This window comes from Macrobrachium rosenbergii, chromosome 54 (assembly GCF_040412425.1).
Source record: "Macrobrachium rosenbergii isolate ZJJX-2024 chromosome 54, ASM4041242v1, whole genome shotgun sequence".
Lineage (NCBI taxonomy): Eukaryota > Metazoa > Arthropoda > Malacostraca > Decapoda > Palaemonidae > Macrobrachium > Macrobrachium rosenbergii.
Genome location: NC_089794.1, coordinates 11,875,103 through 11,887,602, shown reverse-complemented (window position 1 = coordinate 11,887,602; position 12,500 = coordinate 11,875,103). Strand labels below are relative to the sequence as shown.

Below are 12,500 nucleotides of genomic sequence, written 5' to 3'. Positions count from 1 at the left end.
ATTTTCAAACTGCAATATCATTAGATTATGGTAAGTTTGTCCTCTCTCTCTCTCTCTCTCTCTCTCTCTCTCTCTCTCTCTCTCTCTCTCTCTCTCTCTCTCTCTCTCTCTCTCTCTCTCTCTCTCTCAGTTCTATGGTTAAACCATCTAAGGCGAATAAATGTTGGTATAGAATCAGATACAGCATGATAAAATATTGTTTGTTTCAAACTTGAAATAAAAAAAATATTTCGCAGTTAAATTTTCAAACTGCAATATCATTAGATTATGGTAAGTTTGTCCTCTCTCTCTCTCTCTCTCTCTCTCTCTCTCTCTCTCTCAGTTCTATGGTTAAACCATCTAAGGCGAATAAATGTTGATATAGAATCAGATACAGTATGATAAAATATTGTGTGTTTCAAACTTGAAATAAAAAGATATTTTGCAGTTAAATTTTCAAACTGCAATATCATTAGTAAGTTTTCCTCTCTCTCTCTCTCTCTCTCTCTCTCTCTCTCTCTCTCTCTCTCTCTCTCTCTCTCTCTCTCTCTCATTAATCAGGTTAGCTGTAATATAGACGAATAACCTAAGTTTCAGCCGGCGATAAATCGCTAAAATATCGCCTCGCTTACGAAGCATTTCTTGTTTTGGTTCTTCCGTTCGGTTTGATTGGTGTGAAGGTATAGAGTATATATGGAGTTCCATATATACTCTATTTTCGTCAGCAACTAACTTAATTCGACCTACTGAACAGAACATATGTAAATACTGTATATGTGTTCATAAATATATGAAAATATATCTATATATCTGTGTTGTTTACATCACAAATCACTTCTCGTAATGGTTTCATATTATACTTTAATGGCCAAGATAATCATTATACTTCCGAGAAGCATCCTGTCCCGAGATAAGATTGCTCCTGATGATTTTTGTATACAGGAGTTACTTCTGTAAATTTTTTGGTTGGATATTCATGTGAGAATGGAATTTTCCTGTCGAATTTTCTACTCGAAGAGACTTATGACCTCCTACCATTATGCATCAGAGCCTAGAATCGTCAAGATATATTTTGGTCTTAAATACCTTGACAACTATCGCTACTAACGTAGTTCCACTTAGCCCGAGTTAACTACGAATTAAACAAGCCAAATATTTTCCAAACTACTTCCTTTATTTCTTATTGTTTCGTCCAACTATATGAGCGAGCTCATATGAAGGGATAATGTGTTAAGGGTAGGAATTTTAAATATAAAAATACGTGTTCATGCAAATGTAACAGAAATGATAAAAAAAGGTAAGACCGATAGTTAGTCGAAATGTTTATGGCCGTTCACCTCTGCGGTAAAAAAAAAAAAAAAAAAAATCCAGTGCTTTCTGGAATGAGGTTCAAAAGCGGGGACAGAACCTCTTCTGGCCAAGCAAAGCAACAATACCGAAGAAGCAGGTTGAATGCGTTTTACTACAGGTTTCACTACTTGAGACATTCTATTTTACAAAGGGTTGGAAGTACTCAGATACATGCATAAATGGGCACTGTTGCAAGACGAATGAATCTACAATAGATCTTGAATGAATGTCGTGAGTAAATATGTACATTCCATACAACTGGAAATCATTACTTTTAAAAGGGGAAATATATTCTTATGTTGACTGAGATTTTCGTCTCTCGCGATAATGGTCTTCCCAGTTAACGTGCGTGAGGTTCTTATTCTTATTGAGAGGGCACATTTTGTTTTATCTAGCCCCAGATAAATGGAGCATCCATTGCATGTTAAGATACGTGTAGGAGATGGGTCCACACACAAGTAATCACTTGCCGATAAAACCAACAGTTCAGAATACGTTGCCTTGCGACATTATAAATGCATTTTTTACTGTTGGGATTTAATAGAACAGAATAGAATAGAATATAGAATTTAGTCCAATGGCCAAGTCCTGGGACCCATGAGGTCATTCAGCGCTGAAACGGAAATTGAGGGTAAAAAGGTTTGAAAGGTGTAACAGGAGAAAACACTCGCAGTTGCACTATGAATTAATGGTTAGGAGAGGGTGGAAAATAAGATGGAAGACAGAGAATATGAACGGAGGACCAGTAAAAGGAATGACAGGGGTTGCTACTAGGGGCCGAAGGGAAGCTACAAAGAACCTTAAGTCATGCCTACAATGAACCGCATGAGGTGCACTGACGGCACTAACCCTCCACGGGAATTATTGTATGGATTTAATGAACGTTCATATTTTATATCCTTACTAATCAGGGTACATAGAGGAAGAGAGAGTTCTGAGTAGATTTGTACATAGGGAGAGACAGAGTAAACAAATGACTGTTATTCAAGAGATTATGATTTAAGGGTGTATAAGAAAGAAGCAATGCCAGGGACATAAGATATACGTATTCTGCTTTTACCATTCGAAGAAATTGTCAGTAAAAGTCTTATTTGAATAATGAATTCCTCCCATATCCTTCTATATCTATTTTCGGTAATGGGTCATTAGCATTCTCGTTGCAGAAGCCTCTTTCCCGTTACTTATATGCAAGAGCAGTACTGTATTTCCCTTCGCAGCTAGTTGCTCAAAGTTACAGTCTGCCAGTTATATTATATCCTCTCTTAGTGTGACCGTAATTTCATCTTTGATACTGAATGATTCTTTTTTGTATCACCAGCGATGTGCCATCATTTTCTCACTTCGTGGCTTAGTGTTTTCCAAAGCTGAATGCTTTGTGTTCTTGCCTCAGATTAGGACTAGATTTCTTAACTTTCTTGGTTCAGAGAGCCAAAAATATTTTCTCAAGTCGATTTAGTATCTTTCTGAACTGTGTTTGTGTGTGGTTCCTCGTAGGTTAGAAAACTCGGATCTTTCGTAGATAGTGACCCCCAAGGGTTTTCCGGGGGTCGTTATCTAGGACTAACATTTTTTAGAGGTCATTGTCTTCATGATATTTATAGTCTTTTGTTTATGTTTTTACGGTAATCCCAGCGGGCTTGTACTAAACACGCACCAAAGGTGGATACATACCGGGTTAAAACCCGTGAGGGCCACTGTCTAGGAGAGATCCGAAAACTCTGCTATCGATTTGAATGGGCCGAATGTTCTCACTGATACCTTCCCTTCCTTGAAAATATAGCGTATCTTTGTAGACGATGTAGCGTTATAGGTTTCATTATTCATGTACGGGTCTTAAGGCAAAATCATAACTTTGCTGTTAGGGTCAGTGAGAGACAGTTGAGAGGAGGATTCTCTTCTCATCCTGTTATCTCCAATTTCTCGTCTATATGGGACTTGAATTATTTGCAGAATAAAATTGTTGCTTGCTTGGGCTATTTGTACAGGGGGTCTGAATCAAATGGAGACTTCTCTATGTTTAATTGTTATCATTTTTATTATTTTTTATTATTATTCTCAATATTATTACTGTCATTGCCGATCATCATTTTTTGTCATGTTATCTCATGTTTCTAGATTGCGTATATTTTATTGTCTCTACTTTGTGTATTCCATGGATATGGCCTTGAGCTTAAATAAAATTTATTATTATTATTATTATTATTATTATTATTATTATTATTATTATTATTATTATTATTATTATTATTATTATTATTATTATTATTATATTTGTTTTCACAGAAATATTACGTAAAATCTTCTAAAAGAAGAAACGTTTGCTTTCCTCAAAGAATTACTTTAAATATATCCTAAGTATTAATGAACTCTTAAGGTTAGTTTTAAGAATTGCATTTCTGAATAACAACCCATGCTGGTTTATGCAAATTACTTTAAATATATTCTAAGTATTAATGAACTCTCAAGGTTAGTTTTAAGAATTGCATTTCTGAATAACAACCCATGCTGGTTTATGCAAAGGCACATAAGTAAAGATATTAAAAATTGAGGGTGCTGACTGCATCGAACTTTCTCCTATGTGAATATTCAAAGTGAAGAAACATTATGGCGTGACAGGTATTATTGCCCTTCAAGAAATTGAGAAATTCGAAGGAAGGTAGTTGCTTGTATTTCCTACTTTCTCTGTTAATATTAAAAAAGAGAGAAAATTTATTTAATAAATGCCCTCGCTTCTTCCTCATAGTTTGCTAATTGTTCCCTTTTTCATTCTGGAAAATATTGTTGAAATTTTTTTTGTTCAATTACTAAATGATTTGGGAAAAAAGATATTTAACTAAAATTTTAGGAAATAGGAGAGAGAGAGAGAGAGAGAGAGAGAGAGAGAGAGAGAGAGAGAGAGAGAGAGAGAGAGAGAGAGGGTAATCCTCTAAGTATTAAATTCCGTGCCATTTTCAATTGATCTATTGCGAAAGAAACATTCCCCTGGAATCCAGACAACCTCTCTGGGCTTTTGCAGAAATGCCAGGACGACTCGAGAGAGAAAACGTTTCAGATCTGGACGTCATTAAAAACGTTCCTGGAGCCTCGGTCGTTCGCCTAAAACATTTCAGCGTCTTCCAGTCACGAACGTTTGGCATCTGAGGTATCGAGACGAATCTTCCATCTTAACGAGGAATTAAATGGAATGATGCAATTTCCTTTGTGGCTTCTTTGTATGTTCGTGTCATTGTTTGTTATGCATTTTGTGTGGGGTTTTCCTCTGATTTAATCCTGCTGCTATACGTTTTTATCAGACATTACTGCGTTTTCTCTTTCTTTGTCTTCTCCACTATCTATCCCTTTTATTTCATCTTTATTCTTTAATCCCCTCTTCTCCTATTCCTGAGCTCTCTTTCTACGTCACTCTATTTGCTTTACACCTCTTCCTCAATTCCTCCTTCATCTCATTTCACTCTTCATCACTTTATATAATTCCTACTCTTAACTTGATCATTATTCTATCTCCTTCCCACTTTCCTTTCACATTCAATTTCCTCTTCCTCACTCGACCCTTTCCTTCATCTTGTTGATGCGTCAGTCCTTGCTACACCCAAAGCCCCTGGGGCCCACTATAGGGTAAGTGGTGGGGTGGGGGTTTAGGGGGGGGTATTTCCTAAGCCGTTTCTATTATACTATAAGACAATGTCCTAGTCTTCCTGTTACTCGATATGCATGATAATGTTAAGACAACTGTTATTTTTTCATCGATTACCTTTCGGTCTTAACTGTTTCTGTCATTTCTGTTACATTTATAAACATAAAATATATATACACACATGTATATATATATAATATATATATATATATAAATCTTTATATATATAAATCTTATATCTTATATATATATATATATATATATATATATATATATATTTATTTTATACACACACTCATATACATACATACATACTATATATATATATATATATATATATATATATATATATATATATATATATATATATATATATATATATATATATATGATCAATTAATATAACACCTTGTCACAGTGTACTTATATATATATATATTTATATATAGAACGTTATTTCTTTATTTGAAGATGAACTTAAATATTTGACAAAATAGTAAAATATATATATATATATATATATATATATATATATATATATATATATATATATGTATATATATATATATATGTATATGTATATGTATGTATATATATAAACTCAAGTACAGGCACACACCTTAGTAAAATGAATAAGTAAATTCTGTCACATTTACAAAAGCGAGACAACCGTATTTTTAACATTTCTAGACTTAACGCTTGAAAGAATTTTGCATACTCCTAACTCCAGTTGTCCTTGACGTCATTGTGGGATTTCACTCGCAATTTAGCAGTGTAAGTGCGAAAGTGGCAGTGACCTTTGTCTTTTCTTTTCTTGAGATCACTCCCGGTTTTTATACGTCCCACTCAGTATTCAATAGTGACTCTTCAATTTGTATCTTGTCATCTATGAATAACTGTTTTTGTTAACCGTATTTACCTATACAGGTACTAAATTCAAAGAAATATATTTGGTTTGTTGTGACCGTCAAAACAATCAAGAAATTTTAAAGTCAAACAAATGTTGCTATAACGTATCCAAAGAGAGATTATAATATTATATATATGTATAAATATATATATATATATATATATGTATATATATAAATATATATATCTATATATATATATATATATATATATATATATATATATATATATATATATATTTATATATATAGCCTATAATTCAACATGACGTTAAGGCTATTCCTCACCAGTACAAAACCAGAAGGCGTAGGAGAAGACAACATGAAACATAATTCACTTCATTCTTACTCCGACGTTTCGAGACCAATGTCTCATCACCCAGGCTAAAATGAAAGATTAAAAACGGATAAACAATATAGCATAACAAATGATTTTTTGTTGACACGCAGAACACATTGAATAAAGCAAAACAAAGCAAGACACAACATCGAAATAAAAATTACTCTATAAAAAAAAAACACACACACACAAAGTTCAGAGTAGTTAAAAGGACACCTTGTCTCAACGGAGCTCAGTTGCTGTATGGAAGATGCACCGAAAGTAAACAGCAAGAAGGGAGTGGTTTAAGCTCTGTGCAAGGGAACAGATGAAGAGTGGTTGTTTAAGGTGGGAACTAGTTTCTTTATAGCTAGAGATACATATGGACTTGATAATAATATCTTGAAATCCTTATAATTTATATTATATTTTTGCAAGATTTCACATGATTCCTAATGTTAGATAGTTCTGGGTTGGATAGTTTACACCCTGTACGGAAACTAATGCCCATATGTGCAGCACATCTCATCTTAAGCAGGCGGCGCGTGTTGCCAACGTAAGTCTGCCTGTTGCATCGGCAGCAAGTATAAATATAGACAACACCGGACTGCATTAAGGGAGTTAATCTCTCTTTATGACGCAACATACTACCAATAGTCCTAGGGTTCATTAAGACAAACTTGACATCAACAGCCGGAAAATAATTAATAAAAATTCTCCTTAAGTGACGTAAGAAAGAGGTGTCATGAATATAAGGAAATCGTATACAGAACTTAGAGTTTACGGGCCAAATGTATTGCTGCTGGAGGATGAAATGAAATATCCAGCGTTTTCCTGACATATTTCATAAAGAGATTAGGAGGATGACAATTTGATTTAAAATAATCGTAAAGATTTCCGATTTCTTTTTGGAAAAGACTCCAATCAGAAGTTAATGTCATGGCTCTTTGGAGGAGGGTAGACAATGAATTTAATTTAAAATTTAAAAAAAAAAACGAAAACTCTAAAAGTTAAGACCAAGGCCTGTGAAAGTTGGCTGAAATGTCTCAGTAAGAATAAAGTGAATTACGTTTCATGCCGTCTTCTTCTACGCTCTCCTGTTATATATTTTATATATATATATATATATATATATATATATATATATATATATATATATAGTATATATATATATATATATATATATATATGTATGTTTTATATATATATATATATATATATATATATATATATATATATATATATATATATATATATATATATATATATATATATATACACAAACATTAAGCTACAGACTTTACGTGTATTAGTATCTAATTCTCTCTACCAAGGGAATATTACCTTTGGGGAATTATAATTGATAAGTGATAGTCACCTGATGGGCTCGACCCACCGACGGTAGCTACAGGTGTGTTATTATTATTATTATTATTATTATTATTATTATTATTATTATTATTATTATTATTATTATTATTATTATTATTATCCAAAAATGGTGTTGGCGCTTAAATCACTGTGGGAATGAAGATGTCGCCGTTAGACATCACATTATTATATGATCTCACTTCTGGTTACGACCACCAGTTAATCACGCCAGCTTTCAAAATTAGACTCCGAAACAGGCGAAGAGAGAGAGAGAGAGAGAGAGAGAGAGAGAGAGAGAGAGAGAGAGAGAGAGAGAGAGAGTTTATGAAATTTCCTTTTCCTGAAGCTCATGAAAGCGGCGCTGTAAAAGGAGCATTGAACCTGAATAGGAGGCGCTCGCTCGGAAAAGGTCTCTTCAGTGAAGTGTGAAGCAGAATATTTCGCAAAGCTTGCAATACATGTATCATACAGGTATGCTTTCGGGGAACACCTACGTCACGTCGTTCAGAAGGAACGACCAAATGTATATCAATGTTTTGATAGTTGGTAAGAAAAGTTCAACATTTGTCCAGCACTTATAAGTCACAGACCAGGTTGTGAAATTCGAATGTTCGTTTTAAGTGTATTATTACGAAGATCTTTGACTTTCTGTGTATATGATTCGAACCCATAAAAAATTGTTAAAATGAAAATATATAGACGAAACAAATAGGATATGAAAATAACTGAATTCAATACCTATTGGAACCGGGGTTATAAAGCAAATAAAACTGAATGGGAAATTCTAGAAATAAAACAATAAAATTAGTCATCCCCACGATGTGAGTGTCACATCGTTTGCTTTCCTAATGAACTTGATATTATGCTTTTAGTTTTCTGTAAAAGAAAACTATTGTGCCGGCTTTGTCTGTCCGTCCGCATTTTATTCTGTTAGCAGTTTTTCTGTCAGCCCTCAGGTCTTAAAAACTACCGAGGCTAGAGGGCTGCAAATTGGTATGTTGATCACCCACCCTTCAATCATCAAACATACCAAATTGCAGCCCTCTAGCTTCATTAGTTTTTACTTTATTTAAGGTTAAAGTTATCCATAATCGTGCGTCTGGCAACGATATAGGGTAGGCCACCACCGGGCCGTCGTTAAAGTCTCAAGGGTCACGGCTCATACAGCATTATACCGAGACCACCGAAAGACAGATCTATTTTCGGTGGCCTTGATTGCATTTTTCATTGTTTATCTAGTGACTGCAAGGCTTTCGCTCTTCTCGCCTCGATGGGAGCTTGGGGTCTGCGTAAAGACTCGAAAATAATGTATTTAAAGTTTTGCGTAGATAGATAATAGTATTTATTGAAGACGGAACAGTGAACCAAAAATTTGATTTATCAGGTGAGGCAGAAGTGTTCTTCTTAAAATTATGTATATATATATATATATATATATATTATTTATATATATATATATATATATATATATATATATATATATATATATATATATATATATATATATGAAATGATTATATCTGTATAAAAATTCACTATCAGAATGTCTAAATATAATAAGAAGAGAGTAGGGAACCAAAAATTTGATTTATCAGGTGAGGCGGAAGTGTTCTTAAAATTATGCATATATATATATATATATATATATATATATATATATATATATATATATATATATATATATATATATATATATATATATATATATAGTCAGACATGAAATCAGTCATTTCGTGAAATGACTAAAATTCTTAGTCATTACATGTATTGCCTGTGGAGGCCAGTCAGTTCACGAAATGACTGAAAATTATAGTAATTTCATGAAATGACTAAATTTTTTGCCCAGCTATTTCACGAAATGACTAAAGAAATTTACGGTATTTTGTTTTTGACATGTGAAAGGTGAAATAAAGTAGAAATTCAGGACTAGCTACATAATTTGTTTTTTTTTCAAATACAGTATATTTTAAAAGCATGTTAATATGACATGGCACATTATTTTTATTCATAAAAAATCACAAATTACAAAAGTACAACTGTAGTTCAAAATTAAATCACTTAAACAATAGAATTACATATGACAACACAATTACTCATTCATGCTACTTGTTTGTACAATTAAGGCTGTTATGACATCTACTATTGCAAAGCTGTTTAGATTTGAAACATTTACATCGGTTTGATTGGCATTTTTGGTGACCATTACAAGAACACTTAACAAAACCTTGTCCTCCATTGACAGATTCTTTGATAACGGCTTCTCGGAGAGAAATTTCTGTATCACTGTTAATTTCACCCTCTCTCAGCAATCTTTCAGGACAAATGTCAAATTGATTCCTTGAATAGCTTCCTTTTAGAACACCACTTTTGGTAGCTACTTTGTACTGATCGTTTATGCTCCTACTCACTGTAACTCCTAAGATGTTCCTTGGGTCTCCACGACGTCGATCAACTAAAGGAATGGGAAGAGCAACGTTGTCTCCTATCTCACCTGCTTTTAACTCTATTCGGCTTCTCTTCACCATACGCTCCGCTTGTTGTTTCTGGGATTCGCTGGCAGCTATACGTTGGGAGTTGATGCTGTGTTGCAGTTGATCAAGATCAGGGTGATGAGGGGATACAGGTTCATGTTCTTGGTCTGTACTTTCTGTTTCAGGATTGCTGGTATCAGTTTCTCTTTCTTGAAGCAAGGTTACAAGGTCTTGTTCAGACTGCAGGGAACTGATGATTTCTTGTGGAAGTGATGTTGATGTCAGTCCGACTCTGGCATTCACACCAAACATTGCAGCATATGGACTTCTCTTGATCCCTGCGTGATAGGCAGAATTCCTGGAGAATTGAACAAATTTTATGCCTGTTGCCCAGTCCGTTGAGTTATTGTCAGCCATCCGAGCAACAAGCATGTCCTTTATGTCACCATTTGCTCTCTCCACAGAGCCTTGACTCTGTGGGTGTCTTGGCTTACCATAAACGATGGATAATTCAGGCCACATGGAACACAGTTCAGTAATGATCTGAGCAGTAAACTCAGAACCATTGTCTGATTGAAGAATTACAGGAGCCCCAAGAGAAGAAAAATATCAGCTAGTTGGAATGCTACTTCAGCTGCACGCTTTGATTTGAGTGGACGCAGAACGCAAAACTTTGTTAAGTGGTCTTGGTAAACCATAATCCATTTGTAAGTTCTACACGACATAGACTGCATGTCAATAAGATCTACCTGCCCCTTTGATGAAAATTCACTACTCAGAATAGGTTTAACCACAACTCCCTTTGTCATTGGTCGCTTTCTCTTTTTCTGGCATTCCTGACACAACGATTTGAATAGTTCATCTGTATCCCGCTGAATATTGGCGTATTTCACTTGGAGTTCTTTAGTCATTCTATCTCGACCACCGTGCCCAGTTGCAACATGGGCCCTCTTAACTATGTCATAAGTGTCTTCAATGGAGACATAGTACACCGGTGTTTCATCTGGGGTTTGTCGTTTCTTAATAAGTTTCTCAACATCACCACACTGTAGCACTTCATATTTACTCAGAAGGTAGTATTGATGGCGACTCTTAGTGTTCTTCCTTTCACTAGTTGTACGAATGTCCTCAATAATTTGGAAATATTCTTCTTTCGGAATGAGATATATGCGACACTTCTCATACCTAGAATATAATTCTTCACGAAATTTTAACTCTATGCTTTCAGACATCTTGTGAAGGAACTGGATTCAACTGGAATCAGCAAAGAGACTCGGAGCTGAGTGTTTAGTTTGAGCTGAACTGACTGATTAGTATTGGTGGGTGTATCACTGTCAATGACGTCATGGCTCTCAATGGACGTCAAACCGCTAGTTCACATCGTCAAACCGCTAGTTCACATTTTGCCTAATTCAAAACAGCCATATAGTGTAACAAGCATGACAATAATTCAGTCGTTTCATGAAATGGCTATAATTTTCAGTCATTTCGTGAACTGACTGGCCTCCACAGGCAATACATGTAATGACTAAGAATTTCAGTCATTTCACGAAATGACTGATTTCACAGTTTGACTGTAACATATATATATACATATATATATATATATATATATATATATATATATATATATATATATATATATATATGAAATGATAATAACTGTATCAGTATTCACTATCAAAATGTCTAAATACAATAAGAACAGAGCAGAGAAAATGAATTAGCCTCGAGGAAGGTATAAGTTTAGCCCGCTGGCAGTCGAATGGAGAACTTATGACCTTGTTAGAGTTACAGGCTCCGCAATCGGCCCCTGCGGACTCATCCTTCCCCTTCACGCTACAGACTTCAGAAATCTCAACAGGATAATGGCCGCTCTTAACGGATGAGTTTGTTTGGAGTTATGTGGTGGGAGGCTTCTTCTTTCCAGTTGTCTCGGTTTCTTGGTGGCCATGGAACCGCCGCTGGTTTGTTTTCCTCCTTGTTTGATTGTCTCTGGTTTGCCTCATTGTTATGAAGGCTCCGTAATGGCAACCATTTAATGGCGTAAATAAAGCCAGTCAGCCTGAGCACTTTATATATATGTCAGTTCGCGAAACTGTTTATTATACGTAGGCCAGGAAGAGTAAGAGTGATGGCGATCGATCGTCCGTTGACAAACGGAAAAACGTCACTGATCAATTGCTCTTCCCTCGTACAAACAAGGACTTATCAATTATGAAAATCGTACTTCGCTATATTGGACGGTGTTTATATACATACATACATACATACATACACATACACACACGCACATTATATATATGTATATATATATATATATATATATATATATATATATATATATATATATATATATATATATATATATATATATATATATATATATATATATATATATATATATATATATATATATATATATATACACACATACATATATATATATATATATATATATATATATA

The 12,500-nt window shown here is 34.2% G+C and overlaps 2 protein-coding genes across 2 annotated transcripts in view; both read right to left on the bottom strand.

The window, feature by feature from the left end:
- The window catches only part of LOC136834575 (SCAN domain-containing protein 3-like), a 13,212-nt gene extending 2,658 nt beyond the window's left edge, over positions 1-10,554 (bottom strand). The window contains exon 1 of the mRNA XM_067097154.1: positions 9,970-10,554. Coding sequence (XP_066953255.1) covers positions 9,970-10,554 — 585 coding nt within the window. The remainder of the gene's footprint in view (positions 1-9,969) is intronic.
- A 59-nt stretch (positions 10,555-10,613) lies between these two features.
- On the bottom strand, positions 10,614-11,264 carry LOC136834574 (KRAB-A domain-containing protein 2-like). Its single transcript, XM_067097153.1, has one exon. The coding sequence runs from the start codon at positions 11,262-11,264 to the stop codon at positions 10,614-10,616; it is 651 nt and encodes a 216-aa protein (XP_066953254.1).
- Between the last annotated feature and the right edge of the window lie 1,236 nt (positions 11,265-12,500).

Bases quoted from the DNA above. Each gene is read 5' to 3' on its own strand.
- LOC136834574 (XM_067097153.1), bottom strand. From the start codon at position 11,264: ATGTCTGAAAGCATAGAGTTAAAATTTCGTGAAGAATTATATTCTAGG.